The sequence below is a fragment of the Meles meles genome, chromosome 4 (assembly GCF_922984935.1).
Source record: "Meles meles chromosome 4, mMelMel3.1 paternal haplotype, whole genome shotgun sequence".
NCBI lineage: Eukaryota > Metazoa > Chordata > Mammalia > Carnivora > Mustelidae > Meles > Meles meles.
Window position 1 is genome coordinate 86,323,679 of NC_060069.1, and position 26,657 is coordinate 86,350,335.

At 35.7% G+C, this 26,657-nt stretch overlaps 1 protein-coding gene across 2 annotated transcripts in view; it reads right to left on the bottom strand.

Annotated features, from left to right (window-relative positions):
• EIF2A (eukaryotic translation initiation factor 2A) overlaps positions 1–26,657 on the bottom strand; it is a 34,550-nt gene that overhangs the window by 4,862 nt on the left and 3,031 nt on the right. Inside the window, exons 2-11 of one of the 2 annotated variants that reach the window (XM_046001533.1) lie at positions 19,435–19,504; positions 17,499–17,573; positions 14,334–14,452; positions 12,605–12,704; positions 12,164–12,246; positions 10,720–10,793; positions 10,442–10,586; positions 10,150–10,266; positions 7,258–7,829; positions 3,577–3,690 (exon numbers count right to left, since the gene is read on the bottom strand). In XM_046001533.1, coding sequence (XP_045857489.1) covers positions 3,577–3,690; positions 7,258–7,829; positions 10,150–10,266; positions 10,442–10,586; positions 10,720–10,793; positions 12,164–12,246; positions 12,605–12,704; positions 14,334–14,452; positions 17,499–17,573; positions 19,435–19,504 — 1,469 coding nt within the window. The remainder of the gene's footprint in view (positions 1–3,576; positions 3,691–7,257; positions 7,830–10,149; positions 10,267–10,441; positions 10,587–10,719; positions 10,794–12,163; positions 12,247–12,604; positions 12,705–14,333; positions 14,453–17,498; positions 17,574–19,434; positions 19,505–26,657) is intronic. The other variant, XM_046001536.1, reaches the window with a different exon arrangement.

A 26,657-nucleotide genomic window follows, 5' to 3' on the forward strand; every position in this document is an offset into this window, starting at 1 on the left:
CATGGACCATTTCCCTTTGTTCTATCACACGACATTAACTCCAACCATCCATTTCAATAGACATTTTACTAAAGATGACATACAGATGGCCAACAGACACATGAAAAGATGCTCAACATCACTCATCATCAGGGAAACACAAATCAAAACCACAATGAGATATCACCTCACACCTGTCAGAATGGCTATAATCAACAACACAAGAAAGAATAGGTGTTGGCAAGGATGTGGAGAAAGGGGAATACTCTTGCGCTGACAATGGGAATGCAAACTAGTGCAGACACTCTGGAAAACAGTATGGAGTTTCCTCAAAAAGTTAAAAATAGAGCTACCCTAGGATCCAGCAATCACACTACTAGGTATTTACCCAAAGAATACAAAAGTACTAATTCAACGGGATACATACACCCCAATGCTTATAGCAGCATTATCTACAAGAGCCAAATTATGCAAATAGCCCAAGTGTCCGTCAACTGATGAATGGATAAAGATGATGTGGTATATACGTACAATGGAATTATGAGCCATAAAAAAGAATGAATCTTGCCATTTGCAATGACACAGATGGAGCTAGAGAATATCATGCTAAGTGAGATAAGTCAGAGACAAACGCCATATAATTTCACTCAGATGTGGAATTTAAGAAACCAAACAAAGGGAAAAGAGAGAGAGAGAGAGAAAGTGGCAAACCAAGAAACAGACTCTGAACTATAGAGAACAAACTGCTGGTTACCAGAGGGGAGGTGGGGTAGATGGGTTAAATAGGTGATGGGGGTTAAGGAGGGCACTTGTTGTGATGAGCACTGGGTGATGTATGGAAGTGCTCAATTACTGTATTGTACACCTGAAACATTATACTGTGTGTTAACTAACGGGAATTTAAATAAAAATTTAAAGAAAATCTTCTAAAATAAATAAATAAATAATCCTTTCCCCCTATTTATTTATTTATTTATTTATTTATTTATTTGACAGGCAGAGATCAAAAGTAGGCAGAGAGGCAGGCAGAGAGAGATGGATGCAGGCTCCCTGCTGAGCAGAGAGCCTGATGCGGGGCTCAATCCCAGGACCCCGGGATCATGACCTGAGGCGAAGGCAGAGGTTTTAACCCTCTGAGCCAAACAGGCGCCTCATAAATAAATAATCTTATAATAAAGAGGAAGAAACATCATTTACAAAAATAAGATTCTTAAGTTGAGTGGGCTTCAGAAAGCCCTTACATCTCAATGAAAAGGAATCTTATACTGCCACTATGGACAGAATGGAGGTTCCTCAGAAAACTAAAAACAGAGCTACTGTATGACTCCGTAATCCCACTTCTGGAGATATACCAAAGGAAACAAAATCATTATCTCAAAGAGAAACCTATATTGTGTTCATTGCAGCATTATTCACAATAGCCAAGGTGGAAAATACATATAAAATGGACTAGTATTCAGGGGTGCCTGGGTGGCTCAGTTGGTTAAGTGTCTGCCTTCAGCTCAGGTTACAATCCTGGGGTCCTGGGATTGAGCCTCCTTTGAGCTCCTTTGAGCTCCTTGCTCAGTGGGGAGTCGGCTTCTCTCCCTCTCCCTCTGCCGCTCCCCCTGCTTGTGTTCTCTTAAGTGGGTACTCCCAATCTCTCTCAAATAAATAAATAAATAAATAAATAAATATTTGAAGGAAAAAAAAGGAAATCCTCCCATTTGCAATAATATGAATGAACATGGTGGGATTATGCTAAGTGAAATAAGCCAGACTGAAAGAAAATACTGCATGGTATCACTTATATGTGGACTCTATTAAAAATAAAGTAAAACTCTTAGAAACAAAGTAGAATGGTGGTTGCCAGAGGCTATGGAGTGGGGGGCATGGGGACAGACTGGTAAAAGGATACAAACTTCTAATTACAAGATGAATAAAGTCTGAGGATCTAATATATAACGTGCAATAATACTGTATTGCAGAACTGAAGTTTGCTAAAGAAGAGAACTTCAATGTCCTCACCTCCCAAAAAGCAAATACGTAAAGTGATGGATGTGTTAATAAACTCAATTGTGGGCATCTTTTCACAATGTTTGCCTATAACAGCTTATCACATTGTACACTTAAAAATTTTTGTCAATTACATCTGAAAATATTAGCTAGGAAAAAAAAAAAAAAACTCTAATCTACCAGTACTTAAAAGGATACTACTAACTTGTAATATTCAGGGCCAGTAAGGGATTTCTACTCACACTGATGAAAGGACAATTCCTGATTTTATACAAGTCAAATACATGGAATAGATCATTATGCTTAGAATGACCTAAACCTGACCTATTTAAAGATTATCTCTGGAGATGAAATACATCAACTACAAAAGAGCACTCTGATTTTTTTTTTAAAGCTCAGATTTTAGCAGACTGGTTGAATAATACAATTCTATGACTTAAAATAGTAACTGCCTACCAAAACATAAGCAACCAAGATATGTCAAAATTCCAGCATTACTAGCAAGACTGCATTATCTGAATCTTAAAAATGTGATCATGATGACTTCACTACCAGATACTCCTAGCCTGGCTGACTGCACTATCACTGTAAGCCATATACAATCGTCATTTATCAATTATTACACTAGTTTGGTTTTTTAGCTATAAAATCACATAGAAAAGGGGTGCCTGGGTGGCTCAGTCATTAAGCATCTGCCTTCAGCTCAGGTCATGATCCCAGGGTTTTGGGATAGAGCCCCGCATTGGGCTCCCTGCTCGGTAGGGAGCCTGCTTCTCCCACTCCCACTCCCCCACTTGTGTTCCCTCTCTCACTGTGTCTTTCTCTGTCAAATAAATAAATAAAAATCTTAAAAAAATAAAATAAAATAAAACCACAAAAAAAATTATTTTAGAACAATTCCATTGTTTTGGGTACTTCTGTTTAGACTCCCAGTTAAACAATTTCCTACAGTAATGTAATACTGAGTAACAAAATGGCTTTATGGTCATGTAATTCTGATCTCTCTTAACAAACACATGCTTTCAGAGAGCAAACCATACCACTTCACACAGGCTCCAACAGAAGGGTCTATAACAAGTAACATACTACGTAATCCCATTAAGGTTTCAGGTTTTAAGATCTGATCCAGTTTCCTCGCTGCCTCATTATATAAACAGAACTACCCAGAAAATCATAGGCAAACACAAAAGAAAGACATTCTGGTTATTTAAGTCTAACTTCAACTACATTTTATAACACAGTAGTCAAGTCTTAGGGTGCCTGGGTGGCTCAATTGGCTAAGTGGCCGGCTTCTGAACTGAGCTCCAATCATGATCTCAGGGTCCTGGGATCAAGCTCTGCATTGTCCGGCTCCATGCTCAGCAGGGGAGTCTGCTTGAGGATTCTCTCTCTCCCTTTTCCTCTGCCCTTGCCCCTGTTCATGTGCATGTACACACGCTTGCTTTCAAATAGATAAATAAATCTTAAAAGAAAAAAAAACACACACACTAAAAAACCCACAATAGTCAAGTCTTTAGGACTACAATCTTTAAACTTTGACGCTTAAATTAAGCTAATTTAACTGGTTTTATTTTGTTTCAAAATGATTAGTGTCCCAAATACCTGTTTTGCAGCTTTCTTAGCCTCATGCTTCCTTTGATTTTTAAGGGCTGTTTTTGATAATGGCTTATCATTTCCTACTTGTGGTTTCATATTCTGAGGTGGTTCCTCCTCATGCTGTGGAAAATGTAAAATAAACAACTGTGAAATGGAATCCATGTTTTTAAAAACATGCATCACAAATTATACAATTTTGTTACTGTGGGATAAATTTTATTAAATTTATTTTAAGATCACTGGCAAAGGCTATTTTAAAACTCAGTAGCAGGCACATTCCAACTATCAGGATGGATTTAATGAGGATCTTATTATTAGTGGATATATGATGGTTTTCAGTTATACAAGTGCTGGCAAAACACAGTATAGTTTTGTTAAAACAATGGAACTTTTCTTAGTACTACTACTGCCATACGCTTCATAGGAAATCAGATACTAACAATAGCTTCTCCCAGGCTCTTTTTGGATCTGACTACTGCCAACTGAAACCCAGTTACTTCATTTGCTTTCTTTACACAAAGAATTACTTGCTAGGTCTTTACATGCAAAATCAGAGATTAGAAGATTAAAAATAAAAGCAAATTAAAAACTAAAACAGACCAGAAGGAAAAAAACAAACAAACAGCAAGTGGTAACTGTATATTTGTAAATCCAGGATTAACATAATGAGGAAGCTCAAAAAAACTAAATGACTGGTCAGACTATAATAATAAGAGAAAATCATTTCCATCAGGAGATATTTATATAACCATCCATCAACTATATTCCACAACAGAAAGGATCACTTAAGGATAGGCTCAAGGAGGAACTAGCATAAAACATGGTGACTATGGTTAACAACACTGTATCATATAACTGAAATTGCTGAAATTTGCTGAGAACTCAAATGTTCTCACCACAATAAATAAATAATAATGAGGTTGTAGATTCATTAATTAACTAGATTAATTAACTATATCTCACAATATATACATATATCTAATCACCATGATGTACACTTAGATATCTTATCATTCTACATGTCAGTTATATTTCAATAAAAAACATATATACACAGGGGCACCTGGGTGGCTCAGTGGGTTAAAGCCTCTGCCTTCGGCTCAGGTCATGATCCCAGGATCCTGGGATCAAGCCCCGCATCAGGCTCTCTGCTCTGCGGGGAGCCTGCTTCCTCCTCTCTCTCTCTCTGCCTGCCTCTCTGCCTACTTGTGATCTCTGTCTGTCAAATAAATAAAAAAACCTTTAAAAAAAAAACCATATATACACAGGTTTAAGTCATCTCCACAGTTGCTTGAGGCCACATGGAGCATGGGTGGTCGCACCACAGCTTCTTATCAGGTTCACGTTTACTTATTGATTTCCCTCCAAACTGCTGTTACCTCAGTGTTAACTGTCTCTTAGACTATCATACTCAGCACATCTAAAGAACCAGATCTCCATGAAGTTTCCTAAGTACTAGATTTCAGATCTCTGTGGTACTTGTAAGTGCTATAAGGAGATGGGCAGGGCTCAAACACTGAAGGTACAGGAAGAAGAAATAAGAAACCATACTGTGACTTTAACTTAGCTGCATCAACTATTTCAGGTCATCAAAGGTCTCGGTGTGTACATGCTCTACCTCAAGTAACTGAGTATTTGTAGAACAGACAATGTGATGGCAAGTCTCTTTCACTTCTTTGTTATCCACACTGCATACAACATTAGTTAAGACAGCAGTATTTGCTGAACATGTATTTTATACATCAAAATTCTTTCCACAGTGGGCTCTCCTACAGTACCTTGCTTTGGGTGAGAAGCTTCTAGTCATGAGAACGTCAAAAAAAAAATGGCAAAGCAATTAAAAATGATGTAAGGAAGGACGAGTAATAAGGCTTCTATACTATGTACACTATGTAGTCACTGATGGACTTTCATTTCAGACACACAAAAAATCCACATGGCTACTACGGATCATGAGCTTTTCTGGTCTTAGTACTGTGCCCACCATAATTTCATCCCTATTAGTAAAATTTGTTTTTTCATTTATGTCAAATAGTACCAGACTGTTTTAATGAATATACTATAAAAGTGAAGGTTTCTTGGAAAGCCAAGAAATACTTAACAGAATTCATTTGTGAATTTTTATTTATAAAAAAAAGCTAGGAAGTTTTTCTTGAGAGAAAATCCCATCTCTTTTTTGTCCCTTTTGCTATCTAACCCTCTTCCCTTGTGAAGTTATTTACAAGAATGTCTTTGTTTCTATTAATTTCTTGACTATTTTTTTTTGCCACTTAGCTCATTTCTAGAATTTGATACAAACAAAAATTTCTCACTGGGCATATAATTCCTTCAACTAAAATGATTTGATAGGATCACATAATCACCACGTCACATACAAAAACAAAAATTTAGTGGAAATCTTAAATGTTACAACAATGCTGGTTTTTTAGAAGTTCTTACAAAGTTTTATCACTATTTTCAAAGTTTATTTCTCTTCCTCTCCCTATCAAAACAAATTAGTTTTATGAATCAGAGAATAAAAATACATATTGACTTAGAATTTATTCCTCTTGTACAACCTTACAGATATTTAGAAGCTAGGATATATTGAGGTTGTTTCTGTTTTTATCTTAGGCAAGGAACATTTTAATAAGAGAATAAGACAAATCCAAAGACTATTGTACCTCTCTTTTTTTATTCTAAATGCCAAGTATCATAAATGGGGCTTAATTTGTTCATATATTTCTATATGTTTTTAGTAAATAAAACAACAAGAATGTTTAAACAGGACACTTCAATGAAGTCAAGAAGTTACAGACTACTGCTAGGTTTTGTGGAGGATGGCTATTCTTCTGTTTTTGAGAGGGTTAGGAGTGGCACGAGGGAGGCATAGGAATATTTATCCTCTGAAAAAGTATCTACTTCCCTGACTGCCTAATAGTTAAGTGACTATATAGGCCTATTTACTTGGTTCCAACTTACACCGATTGTATGGTCACCACTATAATACTAGTAATATTATTGTTCATTCTTGCAGAACAACTTTATTCCTTAACATCATCCCAGAGACTCAGGTCATTAGTAAATGCTTCCCCTGAGCTCTGAGATGCTAACATTTTAAAGCAGATCAGAATCTGACCAATGCTCTGGTCCTAAATTTATGATATAGATGGGAATGGACAGCCTAAGGAAAACAAATACGTTTTGTTTGACCAACAGTGTTTTAAAAATTGAGAAATTTTATGTAAGAATCCAGACTTGTTTTGTCTTGAAAAATCAAACATTTTGGCAAACTGTGCCCAAATCTCCTATGGAAACAATCAGCTGCTGCTGTGTAGTTGCGGTGACCTTTAAAAAGGGCATGGTCTCTCCCTTTCACCATTCTCCCCCAGTCACCAAAGCCTTACATTACCAGCCTCACCTGACAGGCATCTGAATTTGAGCCCATGATCTCTATAAAGCCAGTATGTTATACTCCGTTCTCTTTCCCATATATGTAAAACGTGAACTGCTTTCAATTGACTACTTTGTCAACTTGACAATGCTAGCTGTTCACAATCTTCAGCAGTAGGTCCTCCATGATTTCTACTCTAGGGTTAATATTCTAATCAGGTACTAAGTAACGCAAGAAAATGCATGAGAAAAAGGTCTCCAGAACTCCACGCACTGAAAAATCTTTTCCCACCAAGGTAGTAAAACTTTGCTTACCAGTTTGGAATTGGTGATTGGCTTATTTCTTAAAGCTGGGGGTCTGTAAGCTGTTGCAACTTTAGGTTCTTCACTGGGTACATCACTTGGAACTGCTTGGTAAGTTATTGCTTTTACTGGAAATATTCCGTCTAAAAATGGCTGCCAAGAAACCTGCCATAATTCTCCATTTGACGGGACATCATACTTGTGCAAGACAGAGCCAGTATAATGCCAAATCTTGTACCCATTATTAACACGTAACCTGGGAGCACACGTGGCTGTTAAGATATGCTCACCATCAGGGCACCAAGCAAAATAGGTAGAATCAGAGGCCACTGGTTTAGAAATAAGTTTGTAGTTTTTAACATCCCATACTTCCATTTGTCCCCTCAGATTTCCAAATCCAGCTAGTACTAATATATGTCCGTGTGGGCTATAGTAGGCAGCATTACGGGGACCAGTTCCAAAGTCAAACACAGGATCACATTTCAAGTTGAAAATTGTCGCTTTGGCAGGCATAAAACCATAAACAGCACAAAACTCAGTAGAACTAGAATTCCAAACAACATCATAAATGGGGCCATTTTTTGCTAGAAAAAAAAATATAAGACCCAAATTAGCAATAAATCATTACATGAATACAATATTTATTAGCCAACTTATAACTATATAATATTCATAAACATGTCAAACAGTAAAAAAAAAATCCAAAAATTTCAAGATATGTTATAATTAAAGTATTATATGATATACTATGGCAATTAATGCTTTACGTTAATTTCTTTTAAACATTTTGGCAATGTAGGCTCATAGAAACATACATTATTAGTCCTATTAATAAGCTAGTTTTCATTAGAAAAGGTAATATAGGGACATAGTAATAAAAATACAAATTATATAAAATGATATGCCACAAAATAAGTCCCTCCACACAAAGGCAACCCTCTATTATATTCTTTGTATTTTTAAAATATTTTTGTTGAAATTAAGCATCTCTCTTGAACACATATATACACTCACACTGAAGTTCTTTGCTGTTTCATTTAGTACTCTATCTTGGAGATTTTTCCATATGAGCACATTAAGATCTGCCTCACTCTTCCAGTGGTAATGTATTCCTGTATATTCTCAACTGTGAGCGTATACAAACACATCTGCGGGAATGAACCTGGCTGCTCAAAGGTGTGTACCTTTACTTGATAAAGTCAAAATGCCCCTGAGAGAAGCTGTACCATTTTACATTATCAAAAGCATTTTTTTAAAGATTATTAACTTTTTTTTTTGAGCAGTTCTTAAGTGTACGTATTTTCCCCTCAGTCTCTCTCACACTGTGTAGTTTCATACTTTTATCTTTGCCAAGCTACTAAGAGAAAAACCTTTCTATTTCTTTTCTTATAAACTAAGCACCTTTTAATATATTTATACATAATTTCGTTTGTTTCTGTGGACTGTTTTTTACTGTCCCATGCTTGTTTTTCTCTCCAGCTATCGTTCTTTTACTGATTTACTTGATAGAGTAACAAAATTCACCTTTCCCATATTCATCCCTTGTCTGTCTAAAAATTTTTCCCCAATTTTTTTTTGTCTTGCTTAATTTATGGGCTTTTCTTCCTCCCATGTAGAAATCTGTATTTTATATATTCGCTTTCCCTTATTCTTCTGCCATGTTAGAAAATCTTTTTTCACTTTCAAGATTAGAAGAGAAGGTTGGGGTGCCCGAGTGGCAGATCAGTTAAGCATCAGACTTTAGCTCAGATCATGATCTCAAAGTGCTGTGAATGAGCCCTGTCTTGGGTTCCTGCTTAGCTGGATGTTTGCTTGTCCTTCTCCCTCTGCCCCTCCACCTGCTCATGCTCACTCATTCTCTCTCTCAAATAAATTAAAGAAAAAAGATTAGAAAAAAAAGAGGAAAAAATCAACTTTAGAACCAGTTTATCTAGTTAAAAAAAAAAAGACAACAAACCTTGGCTTTTTAATTTTTAGGTTATTTTGGAAAGAAATGACATCTTCATAACACTTCTATTTTTTTTTTAAGATTTTATTTATTTGACAGAAAGAGCAAGCACAAGCAGGGGGAGCGGGAGAGGGAAAAGCAGGCTCCTGGCTGAGCAGGGAGCTTGATGTGGGGCTCCATTCCAGGACCCTGGGCCGAAGGCAGATGCTTAGCCTACTGAGCCACCCAGGTGCCCCTATGAAACTCTTCTTAATAAAGGTCACATTTTGCCTCTTAGAAGTTTTGAAGTTTTCTTCCCATTAGTCCTATATATTTCTTGCCTTTTGTTAGTTTCTATAGGATCTTTCCTTTCATTATGTTTTTCAAGTGGCTGCTTATATTGTGACTTCATGTACATGCACAGATATGATTCTGTTTCTCCTTTCAAAACTGTGTATTTATTCTTTTGATCAGTTACACTGACTAGGTCTTCCACAATATTAAATTATAGTAGAATCCTTGATGACTTCAGAATACAAAGTTTTTTTTTATAAGGAAGTTTTTTATAAGGAAGTACCTTATTTTTACATGCTCAATTCAAAATGAAAAGTCAAATTTTAGAACTGTAATATTCTCAGTAATTTAGTTCATCAAAACAAAAATGAAATGGTAACATTCCTCAGTTCTGAAGACAGTGCTAAACTCACTAGACCAACTTACTGTCATAATAAGTAAGTCCCTAGAGAATACTACAATGACATTACCTCACTCAACAAGTTCCCCAGAACTAAATAAACTGGATTTTGTCAAAATAATCTATGTTTAGGGATGATTTTAAGTTTGTTAATTAAGAGAAATTTTACTTTAAAGGTTATTAAAATATTTGAGTTTTATCATGTGATCAAGAATTTGCATTAGATCCTCTTTATGGCACAGTGCTCTATTGTTTCATCACAAGAAGTCAACTGAATACTCACGCAGTTGCACAACAGCACTTTCTCCATTCGCTGCAATGTAGTGCAGTGTTTGTTCCCCATAGTAGGATGCTCCTGTCTTGTCAACATCTGTACTAGCTATTACTAACACAGCAGTAGCTATAATAGTAAAAACTTTAGTTAGATTTAAAACACAAATTAACCTAATATTGATAAGAAAAAAATTCCAAAAAATGTAACAGAGCACATTTTCATTAAATAAGCATCACTATTCTTTTTTTCTAAACATACAGGAATATGTCAATATTTGATAAATGAAATATAATTATCATACCTTTTTTATTCCATAGCATTGTAACCTTATCAGCTTTAAAGAAACTTTTATTAGCTAAAGCTGCATGAGGTCCATCAAAATTAGGGTACTGATACAATCTAACAAATGAAGGTGCACCCTTACTTCCTGGAACATAGACAGCCACCTGAAATACATATAAATCATTACTTAGTTTTTTCAGGCACATAAACTAAGATGGACATGTTTTTACAGTCACTAAGAACCAGGAAAAGGTTTAATCTAGTTATATTCCACATGAACAAAAACAAAGAAATTACCTTGTATGGTTGAGGTCCAGGCGATAACACAAAATCATTAATTTTTTGCAAATGCAATTTATTTGCAATTGTGTCTGAAAAAAAGCAAATAGTGTTAGATGGACGAGAGAAGCTAATAGGAACATGATCAATTCTGACTGCATTATAAAAGATTAATTTAACTACACATTGATACTATTCATTACAGTCTCATGTAGGTAAGGCGTTATGTATGGTGGAAAAAATATGGAGTGGGAACAACAGACCTAGATTTGAATTCCTACCCAGTCACTTACTAACTGGATGACCATGGTGAGTAATGGGACTGCACATCTAACTACCACTGATGATTTTAAGAAAACAGTGTTCTTTCTTATATAAATGTCCCACTAGGTAACCAAGTAGTAGATGGGGGAATTTCTCTTTATAAAAGTAATATAGCTTCCAAGTGACAGGGGAGGTGGGGAGACTTGGAAAATTAACAATTTGTAACCACTCATAAAATAATGGATCGAAGCACTGAACATTAATGTCAGCTAATCCTACAAAATTAAAGACCATAAGATGTAATTCTTCTTGATAAAAGAATTGAGCACTGCTTATGAGGTAGATTTGCCCTCATCACCCCAAAAAGAAGAATCTGAAGCTGACCAGTCCTAGATCCAAGAAGCTATTTAGGGGACAAATGAACATGGTAAACTATAGGATAGGATACAATAGCAAAATTCAACTATGAGAAAAATATATGACAAGTAACCTTGTTTCCTTACTAATAAATCTCAATGGGGGGCAGAGGAGATGGGAGTGGGAACTGATAGCTTGAAAGAAACTTAAAGATATATATACCAATTTATAATGTGAGGAGCCTTATTTGGAGCCCAAGTTTAAAAAAAATTATAACATTTGTAATTATTAGAATTTGGATACTGACCAGATATTTTATAATCTGTGATAATGGTATTGTGGCTAAGTCTTAAAAAATTAAAGAGCCCTAATCCTCAAGGATACATACTGAGATATTTATAGGGAAAATGATGCTATGTCTAGGATTGACTTTAGCAGAGTAAGAGAGAAAGATGTTAGGTAGAGAGATGTATGGATGAAGCAGGACTGGCAATGCACTGAAGGTTATTGGGACTAGGTGTTGACTTTTATGTTTCAAATTCTACATAATAAAACATTTTAAAAATCCATATCACAGAACTTTGATAGCAACTAAACACAGAAAGAGTATGCAAGTATTTTAATTTAATAGCGATTATTAGATAATAAAAGCTTATTATAAAAAAATCTTTGTTGTAGAATTTTAGTTGGCACTTAGACTTACAAAAGTTATCCAAATGAATTAATGTAACAATGATTATTAAAATATTAACAGTATTTAGGAGAATCCTATGATGCTATATAAGGCAATAAAACTATATACACTTAGAGTAAATAATAAACTTAGTTCATATATCCATACTAAAATTGTTGTTCTCAAAGAAGTGAACTTCGTTGTTAACATTTCGGGCGCAGACAGTTTCATCTTCTGACCAAGATGGACACCTATGTTGAAAAGAAAGAGTATGAACAAAATTTAGACAGGTGTAACCTCACATGTTAACATGCTGAAGTTAGTAATATTACTTACTATTTAAGGAAAATTACTGATAAATATGTCAAGTCAGATCCCAATAGCTTTAGTTAGCATTTGTACTAGAAAGATACCATTCTCTTTCATTCAAATAGTAAACAAAAGAAAGATCAAGTTTTTCCTCTATTACATTCCCATATACAAAATCCTTTAAGATCTAGACTTTGGTCAGACAAGTTATTTTCTATTTTAGTACCTGAGAAAAATATTATTCAATGAATTCATTTAAACTACTTTGTAAATAATTAGTATTTTAAAGCATTTATTTACCAATTTTGCATTTTTTTCTGGATGAAAGACTTCAAACATGTACCAGTTTTCACATCATAAAGTTGTAGGTTGGGTATCCCAGCTGTGCCATCTTTAGAAGCTAAAATAAAAACATTTTTTTTTTTTTGCAGTAATTGTCTCCTAACACTAGTAAAAAGAATTCTTTCAAAGAACAACTTTGAACAAGATTATAAAGATCAAGTGAAAGAGTTGCTTTGAATCAACTTTCTCTTTTAGCTTTAATTATGGATTTAATCATCCCTTCCTAAAGCCACAATTTGACAGCTGTTTGAACAAAAGTTTAGCATTTCTGAAATGAGTTAATTACTATAGATTTTAAGAATACTTAAGAGACTTGTATTAAGTTTGACATGGTTTTCAGTTAAATGGATTAAATTTTGTTATGAAATCTTGTATCTGTAAGTCACACACACAAACACACAAAATTATATTAACTACTCATGATCCTCAATTTCCTTTTTATTTACTTGAAAATGAAGATTCATTCAAGTCTATGCCTCTTGGAAGAACAAACCTAGAGGGTTTATAACCCAACAATGGGCTATTATACATTTAACTTAACATATGCCCACGTTATTAAAACATGTTTAAAAAGCCCCTATACCAGTTCTAAATTATTACTCATCTATGAAGCACAGCCATATAAAATGCTCATATAACATGTTATCTTATCTTTAAATGTGTTAAAATATGGCACATTTCCTACACTTTGTCATACCATATACATTTCTTACCTATTGTGTCTATTTACTTCTTCTTTTGGAGTGACAATAATTATTTGTTTTTTAAATTTATTTTATTTTATTTTATTTATTTGACAGAGAGAAATCACAACTAGGCAGAGAGGCAGGCAGAGAGAGAGAGAGGAGGAAGCAGGCTCCCCGCGGAGCAGAGAACCCAATGCTGGGCTCGATCCCAGGACCCTGAGATCATGACCCGAGCCGAAGGCAGAGGCTTTAACCCACTGAGCCACCCAGGAGCCCCAATTACTTATTTTTTAAAGGTTTTATTTATTTATTTGAGAGATCACAGGTAGGCAGAGAGGCAGGCGGGGGGGTGGGGGCTCCCTGCTGAGCAGAGAGCCAGATGCGGGGCTTGATCCCAGGACCCTGAGACCATGACCCAAGACGAAGGCAGAGGATTAACCCCACTGAGCCACCCAGGTGCCCCTGACTGGCAATGATTTTTTTTTTTTAAGATTTTATTTATTTATTTGACAGAGATCACAAGTAGGCAGAGAGGCAGGCAGAGAGAGAGGAAGGGAAACAGGCTCCCTGCTGAGCAGAAACCCCAATGAGGGGCTCGATCCCAGGACCCTGGGATCATGACCTGAGCTGAAGGCAGAGGCTTTAACCCACTGAGCCACCCAGGTGTCACCTGGCAATGATTATTTAAAACATTTTTCATTTAAGGGCCATTATTATCCTTAATTTTTGAATAACCACCAACCAGTGGTTATTCACTTGAGCTTTTTCTTTTTCTCTATCTCATGATGGATCTTTTCACTAACTTACTATACCTTCAAATTACTTAAAGTACATTATATTGTGGCCATGCAAGATTCACTGTTCAGTAAAGATACTCACAAACACTATTTACTATCTAAAGATTAATTACTTTCATATAAGGTTTTAAACCTTCTCTTTTTTATTCCCCCCACTGAACTGAATTGGTCCTGTCAATATTTTTATAATTGGAAAATACTTACTAGTGTAAGGTTGCCATGTTGCCAGGACAGTGTTTTTTGGTGAGAACTCAAGGCAAACTGCCTTTGGGAGGTCGAAGGAATGCAGCAGTCCCTTGTTAGTGACATTGATAACATTTATTCTGGTTTCAAAAGAAAGTACTTCAGCAATGAAATACTGTTTTAAAATAGCCAGCAAGATCCAAAACATGCATGCCTCTTTTCAAATAGAGATTGCTATAAAGTGGTCATTTTCATAAAAATCAATTTTCAGTTAATTCTAGAAAGTATCTAATGAACACCTTAAAAACAACAACAAAAACCAAGTGTACATTTTACCAAAATGCCCCTATATAAGGTTGGTACTGGGAAACACAGACTTAGCAGAAGGATATAATAGATGATTCCATTTTTAGCTGAAAAGAAAATTGGCCTTTAAGTGGACATAGAGCTAACTTACAGATAAGCTGACATGTATCAAACCAAGGGAAAACAGAAGTGCTAAACTGAAAGTATATTTTTTAATTTGACTAAATGGAAGTTGTAGTGGCTGTGAAATCATCAAGGAGACTTTTGATGTATATTAAAATCTCAGAAGTAATCTCCAAAAGATAAGACTAAGAATTATGGTGATATGATAATGATAAAAATTATAATAATTGTATAATAAAAGCCGTTCCACTTTTTGGATGCTTTATATGAACATGTTCTGATCTAACCACTTTATATACATTTTCTCATTTAATCCTCACAAGAGACTTAAAAGATAGGTATTATTGTCTCTATTTTACAAATGGTAAAAGCGAGGCTTAGAAAAATAAATGATTTGATGATTTGTCTAAGATCATACTATTGATAAATGCCAGAGTCAAGTTTTAAAACCAGTTTGGCTCGACTTATCTTATGTACTCTTATAGGTAAAGGAAAAAAAAAAAGATACTCCATCTTACTTTAGAAATTGCTTAAAATTACTTTGTTCTACTCAAGTTTGTGCCACTGGTTTAGGTAGGCAACCAAAAAGGCAAACAAAGTGGGTAAGAATGAATGATTACTGCATGCTGTTTAAATACACACACACACATAAATACACAGGATTCTTTACAAGTTACTATAAATTACGTATTTTAGAATTACATGAAACTTTCTTTTTTGTTGTTGTTGATAGCCTTTAATAGTTATTCTTAGTTTAACAGAGTATTTATTTACACTAAAAAAACTCACATATTTAAGGAAAAATCAGTTATAGTTTCTGATTAATTAACTATGACCTCAGCAAAGACCACAATCAATACACTACATCTGTTTCTCTTGTCCCCAGAAACGTTATATGTTGTTGTGGTTGCAGAAACTGCAGGAAATAAATGCTAGAACCAGGGATAGAAAGTATCTATTTAAAAGATGGCCACAACAAATGGGCACATATTAAAAGGTTTGAGAGCTGAATACAACAGAAAGCCAATCAGGGATATGAAATACATTAGGTAAATAATTGTGAAGGTGAAAATAGACTTACTCAACCAACTCTAAGCTAGTAGAGTAAGGGATACCTCAAAAAGATAATAGACAATGAAAGGAAGTATATTATGTCTCATTATATAGTAAATTTCTATTAGCTTATTACTCACAGTGTAAACTAAAATATAGATTTTAATCTTTTTTCGAAATTACTCTTAAAATATACACCTTAAAAATAAGGGATGCCTGGTGGCTCAGTCGGTTAAACGTCTGCCTTCAGCTCAGGTCATGATCCCAGGGTCCTGGAATCGAGTCCGGCATCTGGCTCCCTGCTCAGCCGGGAGTCTGATTCTCCCTCCATGTGCTGCTCTCCCTGCTTGTGCTCTCTCTCTCTGACAAATAAATAAGATTCTTAAAAATGAAACAAAATAAAATAAAACTCAAATACTGACAATAGGTCACACCAAAATTAAGAAAATTTGAGATTACATTCTTTGAGACTGAGATTAAGACTTTGTTAACATTGTGGATAAGACCCAATAAGATCTTTTCTTTTTTTTTTTTAAGATTGTATTCATTCATTTGAGAGAGACAAAGAATGAGTTGGGGTGTTGGGGGAAGAGCAGAGGAAGAGGGTCAAGTAGACTCTGTGTAACATGCATACCCCAACGTGGGGCTCAATTCCAGAACTCTGAGATCATGACTTGAGCCAAAATCAAGAGCAGAATGCTCAACTGACTGACCTACCCAGGCACCCCCAATATTACTACATTCTTACTAATTTATGAGTAGTAGTTTACTGGTTGGCATCAATAACTTAAAAAAATAAGGTGATTAACATTTTTAATTACAAAAACTAATTCTGCCAGCTACTCATAGTCATCAAAAGTGAATCATCTAATTCAACACAATCTTTTTAGCATTAATTTAAAAAAATCAGCTGTTTAATCCAATCTGACTTTAGAATCCATCATCACTGTGTAACAACTTTTAAAATGTACTTTTCATATTAATGAATACATTTTCTACCTTTTAAAAAACCTAAGGTATTATATCTGGTTAAAAACAACAACAAAAATAACTTTAAATCAAGCAACAAATACTTAGGCATTTTCCTGGTTCTCTGAACTGAAATGTAGTGACTATGGAAAAATTGAGAGTCATTTTCTTAGTGAAATTATGAATATTTAATCAGAATACTTCTCTTTTGCAAAACGAATTTTGTAATCTGATTATTTTATGTAACAGAAAAAAATTACACTAATGTACTTTTGAATAATTTATAAAATACTTAAATGACATACTTTTATATACAATAAATCTCACAGAAATAACTGTTGTTACTAATTTAAAAGCAAAGATATAAGTATCTAAGTCTAAGGTAAACAAACAAAAAAGTTATTCTCTAAGTGTTAGCGCAGAACTGAAGAAACCCTTACCAATAACATAGAGCACTATTTAGAACAACTCAGCTTCTCCAGCATTAAATTAACTGCCTCTTTTAATATATTTTTAGTCCTAAGAAACTATGGTAAGTCAAGTCATGGCATATAAACAGAAGTTAACTTTAGAGTTCTAGGGGAGCTACACTGGAGATAATATCTAACTACATCATTAAGTAAAGTTACTTATTTACTAATTTACTAATGACATCCAAAACTGTTATTCAAATAATGCCACTTATGTTTTATACTCATGATACACATATAAAATGTTATATAAAGAAACACTAACTTTTCTCCGTTGCCCCAGGCAAACAAGGTGCCATCCTTACTAAAAGTATAGACTTTGCAATTTTTCCCAGATTCCCTGAAAATGACAAGAAAAAAAGTTTAATAAGCATTACTATTTTTCAAAAAGTGATTAAAAATTTACAATTTTTACAATTAAATTACAACTAATTTAATGATTATGAACTTACATAAATTTAAAAAGTAATTCCAAAATGCTTTAGTCTACCAAATGCCTTATCTCTTAAAATGCAGTGCCAACAACCACTGTAAAGTAAGGTGGAAACTGGAAACTGATGTTACATCAACAGATCAATCTTAAGAAGAAAAGAGAGCCCTTTTGGGTGAATAACTAGTTTGTGTGAAAACTCAAAAATGTAAGTGAACATGGAAGTCACCAGCTGTCAGCCCTAATCTTGAGCGGGCTGAAGGATTTCAATATGGAGACTTTGTGAAGAATGCCCCAGATCACCTGCATAACAACCTAACTATGGATAGAATACCCTCAAGTAACCAATAAGTGCCCCTAGATTTGAAGGACAAAGATCTTCCATTAATTTCTGATGTACAGAGACCAGAAGTGTAACAACAATCAGAGGCTCTTCACGTTAAACTGTGGATGCAAGATTCTCTATAAGAACAGACCTAGGAAATCAGACTTCTTGGCAATATTCTATTTAATGATCAAAACTCTATGTACTATATCTCTCAACTGGAGATGGCTACTAGGAGTACATCTCCCAGCAATAAGGAATATACAAACAGAAATGTGTATGTGGGCACATGCAGAATGTCCATATGTGTAGTCACATAAAACCAGAACTTCATCAGCTAACAACCATTTAAATTATTAAACAACAAGCACTGAGAATTGACCAGGACATCCCCCTTAAACTGGATACTATCTTTACATTACTAATTCGTCTGAAGATGATATCTGTGTTTCTGCCATCACATAATAATTAGCTTATACGCAGTTTGTGGTTACTGAAACATTATTTTTAGTCCTCTTCTCACATAAACAACTATGACCAAGAAGTCCTCCATCTTCCACCTGTGCTGCAACTTATTTCATTTAATACCCAGTTCTTGGATATACAGGTTTTTAAAAGCTCCCCATGTCATTCTAGTGTGCAGCCAAATTTGAGAGCCACTCATCTAAAATCTCGACTAAGGTCACAGGAATCAACTTTGGGGGGGGGTCACACTAACCTTAAGATGGGACACTTTGAGCATTGGGAAGAAAAGAAATCATGAGTCCATATTGATATATGCAAGTCTATCCTTTCATTCTTATGCTGAAAAAAAACACTTGGTTTCTAATGATTTTTAATATGTTATATATTTATTTATTTATATCATACAATGGATTTAAAATAGCAGTATCAATTTTCTGTTACCAAGAAAACAACTGAATGCATTTCAGAATTTTGCATGTCATCATATGGTTATGCCACCAACTTAAACTTAGTATTTTTATTATAATTTTCTGTTTACCCATTCATTGTTTTTTTCTAGGAAAAAATATATCTGTATCTACCTAGTTATATATATATTTTTTCTATTTCCTTCCTTTCCTATACCTTTTCCATTCTCTGACTTCATGAAGTCTACAGCCAGTGGTTTGGTTATCACATTTGCAAGTTTTTCTTCGTTCCCCAAGATAAGATTCTTCTTAGCTAAAGGCTTGAACCCAAATATACTAACGTCTACACTTTTTCTTTTAAACATGCTGAACTATTATTTTCACATCTAAAGATTGATCATTTTTCTCGATAAAGATTATGCATTCTTTCCATCTACTGTTGATATTACATAACACATCTCGAAGAAACTAGCCTATCTGTTCTTTCTTTCTTGTTCAGAATATAACAGCAAAAAAATAATTTAGGATGTATCATATAGTTCCCCATAACCTCAGTCAACAATATAAACCATACCTTGGAAACAAAGTGCTTTCTGTAAAATGTGGTGGTCCATTTACCATGTACAGTCCTTCTGATCCTCGGACTAAAGAAGCAAAATGGAAAAAAACGCCATCAGTTTGTTAATAAATACTCAGTAATCACAAATATTTTAAAAAACAAAAAGCTTTCAGGGGCACCTGGGTGGCTCAGCCAACCGAAGCATCTGCCTTCAGTTCAGGTACTGGGGTCTTGGGATAGAGTCCGGAGTCAGGCTCCCTGCTCAGTGGGGAGCCTACTTCTCCCTCCTTTTCCCCCAATCCCTGCTCATGCGCTCTCTCACTCTCTCAAATAAAATCTTAAAAAAAAAAAAAAAAGCTATCAAAGTATCAATGAAATTATTAAACATTTCCTAGAACTATAGAATGTTAGCATTAAAAGGGTACCTTTTTCAATAAATAAATAAATAAGTACATTTTTCTTAACCCTATTGCATGAAATCCTGCAACTGTTGGGAAGTCAATAGGTACTGCAATGGAATTAAGGTTTATGTCCCCCCCACAAATTCCATGTTGAAACACTTATCCCAATGTGATAGTATGTGGAACTGGGGCCTTTTGGAAGTAATCCAATTCATGAGGGTAGAGATCTCATACATCAGATCAGTGCCCTTCTAAGAAGAGCTCCAGAGAGCTAGCTAGCTCTCTTTATGCCATGTAAGGATATAATAAAAAGTTGGCAGTCTGCAACCTGGAAGAAGAGGATATAGAAAGCAGGGTAGCCGTGTGCTTTATTTAAAAAAAAAAAAAAACAACCATAAAAATACAGAATATGTTCAAAGTTCTTAAAAAAGTAAAGTATTATTAATATATTTACAATTTCTCAAACTAAGAGAACAAGTGGGATGAAACACATTTACTATGTTTCCAATAACAGTAAAATCCTAAAAACTAAAGCCAGAACAGAATTCAAGATTAAGCAAAAACATCCACAGAATTAAATATTTTTATTTATTTTTTAAAGATTATTTATTTATTTGACCAAGAGAGACAGTGAGCATAAGCAGGGGGAGCAGCAGGCAGAGGGAAAGGGAGAAGCAGGCTCTTCACTGAGCAGGGAGCCCGATGCGGGGACCCAGAACCCTGGAATCATGGCCTGAGCTGAAGGCAGATGCTTAATGACTGAACCACACAGGTGTCGCAGATTAATTATGTATTTTTAAAATGGCTGACTTAGAAGCTTCTAAAGCTGAATCAAAGAAATTGATTTGTTCATTTGAAAAATGCTTCCTGAGCAAAAATAAAAACTACCTCCCAAAACTTACGTAGAGTACTAATGATACAACAGGGAGGACAATCAGCTTTGTCCCTGACCTCATTAATCACATAATCAATCAAATACATGGAATTCTGTAAGTGTGCTTAGTGCTATAAAGTAAAGATTTATGGAGCTAATCCAGCAAATAACAGGGAGTTTTGATCTAAAAATGGAAGGTTAGGGAAAGTGTTCTGGAGTACAGGATTTGTGCGCTGAGTTCTGGAGGATGGATAGTAGTTAACAAGCAAAGAGAACAGCAACAAGTGCAAAAACTCCATGGCAAAAGAGATGATAGAGCATTAGAAGCAACTAAAGGCCTTTATGGAAGTAACTGAGCTGGAGAAGAAAACAGGGCTCAGACCAAGCACGATCTCTTGTGGACTAAGGCAACACTGGTCTGTGGCCTAAGGTGGGAAACTTCTAAAGGGTTTTAGGTAAAAATTTTTTTAAAAGATTTTATTTATTTATTCAACAGAGAGAGAGATCACAAGTAGTCAGAGAGGCAGGCAGAGAGAGAGGGGGAAGCAGGCTCCCCGCTGTACAGAGAGCCCAATGCGGGGCTCAGGCCCCGGACCCCGAGATCATGACCTGAGCCGAAGGCAGAGGCTTAACCCACTGAGCCACCCAGGCGCCCCTAGGTGAATTTCAAGAACCAGTTTTGCATTTTGAAAAGGTCGATCTGGTCCAGCATAGAGAATAAACTGGAAGAAAGACTGGATAAGACTATTCAAGACAGTTCTACAGTGGTCCCACAGGAGAGTGTGGATACTTGTACCGGTCGGGTGCAGTGGAAATGGAAAGTGTGTGTTCAATATTTAAAAAGATAAGACTGGCAGAACCTGGTGATGGGCTACTATCTTGTCAGCTAAAATTCTTGCTAGCAGCAACAGTTAAGCACTGAATAGAAGAAAAACTTATACTAAGGTTCACAGTTGTAATTCTACCTGCTTCCTTTTCCACAAATCTTCCACTCTTCCCTTTAGTGAGAAAGCAGCACAACTGGTAAACAGGGCCACTCTTTGCTCCATTTTCCTTCTCAAGGTACAGTTCTCATAATACTGATTTTCTTTCTTTCTTTTTTTTTTTTTTTTTCCTTTAAAGATTTATTTATTTGACAGAGACAGAGAGGGCGAGAGAGAGCACTGGGGAGAAGAGAGGGAGAACCAAGCTCCCCATGGAGCAGGGAGCCTGATTCAGGGCTTGATCCCAGGACCCTGGGACCATGACCTGATCCAAAGGCAGACACTTAACCAACTGAGCCACCCAGGAGCCCCATCATTACACTGATTTTCTACCTGAGAATTAACTAGTTCAATTTTCAGATATTGAAAGTAATATAACTTATAGTCCCAAAGTAAGTAATTTAAAGTCAGGAAGTTATTAAGGGAAAGAACCACTGATGAACAAGACAAAAAAAATCTATGCCCTCATGCAGCTTCCACTCTAGTGGAGGGACCAAGATAAATAAACACACAACTAAATGATGAGTTGCTTGTTAGATATCCACAAGTACATAAGTCCATACCATGTTTCCTCACACACAAGCACTAGACGGAATGGTCAAACTGTTACAGGTCATTTGGCCTTGAATAGAATGAAGCCTAGCAAAGTGTTCTGCGTTCTGCATGTACCAAGATCTAAACTTGTAGCACTATACAGCTTACAAGGCAATGCTCTATATGATCAGGTCCCTTCACAGCTCTGTGTGCTAGGCATGAGGGATTTTAAAAAATGAATCCACAACTGCATTCAAGGCAATAATTTCAAAGGAGCTCAGTCTATTGCTATGCCTTGAATGAAACACTGAGATTTTAAAACTATGAACTAAAATTCTCTAGCATCAAAATTCTCAACTGCTTCTCAGTTTTTTGGCTAAGATCAAGTGCAGCATCAAAATTCTTTTACTACATAGGCAAAACAGTGCTATTTCTCATCACCGAATCATTTGCTGTAATATAAGGTACAACTCATTAGCATTTAGAATAGGCCATTCTTTTCTTTAACCCATTGAGACACCCAGGTGCCCCCAGGCCATTCTTTTCTTAATACTATAATAACTAACAGCTTTAACAAACACTTATCTCAGGGTTTAATAAAAAGTGAATCTACCAAACTAGGGAGTTTAGTTTCCAGATTACACTTTAATACTAGGCTACATACAATTGTTGGCCTAATGAGGTCCCTCCCACAAGCAGCTATTGTGGTTTAACACACTAAGGGCTCTCCTACAGAATTTACATATAGGCCTAGGAAAATAAAACAACATATCGTCAGTGAAGTCCCAATGAAGCTGCAGTGTAATGAGAAAATGTGCCACAGATGATGCAATCAAACCATACTCTGTTTTAACTGCTGACCCTGAGAACATAACGCCTGAAGCGACTGGCAAAAAAAGAAAAAACAAGCTTTATCGATCTCATCTCAGGCTCTTGTGTTCTCATGAACTTGGAACTACTAACTTGATCCTCTTTTTTGATCCATTTTTCTGTTATCAGCAACCACAATGTTATAGTTGGGGTGAAATTCAAATTTTTGTATATTATACAGTTGACCCCTGAACAACACAGGGGTTAGGAGTGCTAAATCCGGTGTAACTCAAAATGTGTGAATAACCTGACTCCCCCAAATATTTAACTACTAATAGCCTACAGCTGACCACAAGCCTTACTGCTGATATAAATGATTAACACATATTTTGTATATTTCATATCTTCATACCAAACTAAGGTGGAAAACTCCAAAGGATTTACTACAGACCGTTTACCACCCACATCATTCAAATGTTGAAACTTAATCCCTGATGTGGTGGTATCTGGAGATTGGCCTCTGGGAGGTGATTAGATTCTGACAGGGAATAGGATTAGCACCATGTAAGAGATTCCCAGAAGCTCCCTCTACCCTTCTAGCCTTATGATGACACAGTAGACAATGGCTCTCTTTGAATCAGTAAACAGGTTCTCACCAAACAATCAAATCTTCCAGTACCTTGAAGTAGACTTTCGCAGACTATAAAAGTATGGGAAATAAACGTTGTTTAAGCCACCCACTCTATGATATTTTTGTTACTGGAGCCTGAATGGACTAAGACAGTGTAGTAGAGAGAAACAAAAACTACTTAACCCACCCTCTTTCATACAGGTTGTTAACTCAAAATCTTAAAAGGCAACACTCGACAGAAAAGTCCGTGTAAGAAGTGTCACTCTTGAGTGTCACTCAAGAAGCATTCAGTCTCATGTGGTTTTCAGTTCCTAGTTTTAGTATGTTTCTGGAGAAGCAAAATCTTGAGTGAAATTGATCAACTTCTTTTCAACATGCACAAGTTCGCATTCTAAATAAAGAGTTTCAAAACAAAAATCCAAAAAGTTGTATGTTCTGATTCCATTTATATAACATTCTTGGAATGACAAAATCACTGAGGATAGATCAGTGGCTTCCCATGGTTAGAGTGGAAAGAAGAGTATGACTATAAAAGGGTAGCATCTTTTTCTTCTTTTTTTAGAGAGAGAGCACGTACAGTGGGGGGTAAGGGGTAGGGGTTGTGCAGAGAGACAATCTTACGTAGGCTCCACACCCAGGGCAGAGCGTGACACTGGGCTTGACCTCACCACCCTGAGATCATAATCTGAGCCAAAATCAAGAGTTGGATGCTCAAATGGATCCCCAGGATCCCCAGGGTAGCATCTTCTTTGTGATGATGGAGCAGTTCTATGACAGTGGTGGTTACATGAATCTATATATGTGATAAAATTTCTTAGTACCATATATACACACAAACTGGTGAAATCCAAATAAGGATTATAGTTTAGTAAATACTACTGTACAAGCACCAATTTCCTAGTTTTAATAATGTACTATGGTTATATATTATCACCGGAGAAAGCTAGGTGAAGGGTTCACTAGGAACTCCCTTTATTGTTTTTGTGACTTTTTATAAGTCTTAAATTATACCAAAATATAAGGCTTTATAAAAGACCACCATTTTTTATGATGCTTTTTCAAAATATGGCAAGAAATTAAATCAATCAAAAGTCTGGAAAAAAGTTCTTCTTTCTTTTTTTTTTTTTTTAAGATTTTGTTTGTTCGAGAGACACACAGAGGGAGAGTGAGAGGGAAAAGGAGACTGCCCGCTGAGCAGGGAGCCCAACATGAGGCTTCATCCCAGGACTTTGAAATCATGACCCTAGCAGAAGGCAGATGCTTAACTGAATGCGCCACCCAGATACCCCTGGAAAAAAGTTATTCAACATTTCTCAAGAATGGATTTGCTTGGGAATACCAAACAAAAGTGTTTCATTAAAATAAAACATTGGGGGCACCTGGGTGGCTCAGTGGGTTAAAGCCTCTGCCTTCAGCTCGGGTCATGATCCCAGGGTCCTGGGATAGAGCCCCAAGTCAGGCTCTCTGCTCAGAGGGAGCCTGCTGCCCCCACCTCTCTCTGCCTGCCTCTCTGCTTACTTGTGATCTCTGTCAAATAAATAAATAAACTCTTAAAAAAAAGAGAAAATAATAAATAAAATAAAAAATGGAATAGATCAAGATTTTTGTACTAAGATAAAAACAAAGTCCATGAGACAAAAAGTACAAACCAGAGCTACTTTAAAACTGGTGATACTGGTGGTTATATTCTTATAACAGATATGTCTATTTTAGGGGGACTAATTATCAATTGATTCATCATAAAAATTATATTGGGTCACTACAGTCTTGTTCATACATACAATCACTATTTTTTTTCTTTTCTTTTTTTTTTTTAAAGATTTTATTTATTTGACAGAGAGAGATCACAAGTAGGCAGAGAGGCAAATGGCGGGGTGGGGGGGGCCGAGCAGGCTCCCCGCCAAGCAGAGAGCCCGATGCGGGGCTCAATCCCAGGACCCCAGGATCATGACCAGAGCCAAAGGCAGAGGCTTTAACCCACTGAGCCAACCAGGCGCCCCTACAATCACTATTTAAAGCAAATATTTTATTTCACACCTCCTTACACAGAAGCGTAACCAAAATGCTTAATATAATAACAATATGCATAACTAAAATGCTTAAATAAAATAATATAAAGTGCTGTAAGACATTTTGGAACCACTAAGATACTTTACTGGATTTAATCAGTTTCAGTAACTTATACAAGAATAAATGGATATACACAGTGTATTAGAAGACACAAAATCAGATTCATAACAGAACATAAATTGTATTACAAGTTAACAAAAGTAAAAATATAAATATGAATTCAAAAGTTCTTTTCAGTAATGAAAACAATTTTTCTACATGACTTTTTATGAGGAATTCATTTTATTTATTTTTATTTTTTAAAGATTTTTATTTATTTATTTGACAGAGAGAGAGATCACAAGTAGGCAGAGAGCAAGGGGAAGAAGGCTCCCCGCGGAGCAGAGAGCCTGACGCAGGGCTCGATCCCAGGACCCTGAGATCATGACCTGAGCCGAAGGCAGAGGCTTAACCCACTGAGCCACCCAGGCGCCCCGTGGAATTCATTTTAATTAGAAATGACTGAATTCAAAACATTGAACAGACTGTAGAGATAGTTTAATATAGTGTACTGAGAGTTGCTATGATCTGTTTTTAATGATCTTCCCCTGTAATCAAAGGGGATCTGGAAACATGCTCTATTAGAAAGAAAAACCTAGAACGTGAACAGCTCTTTTCAGTAAAGCAACAAATAAATGCCAGAGTTTCACACAGAAAAACTGTTTAAAATCAAGAATATTAAATATTGTATTTAAATAATCTTTTTAAAAATTAGTAGCCTTCCTGGATACTCATATACCATTTATTGCTCTAGGCCTGAATTAATATGAGAAAACTACTAGGTTTCAACGAACAAGGGTTCTATGCCAGGGATATGGTGATCATTATAATGGGATATTTTTTCCAATCCTTACATCCACTGCAGTACCTATCAATGTAGGACAATGACTCCATTT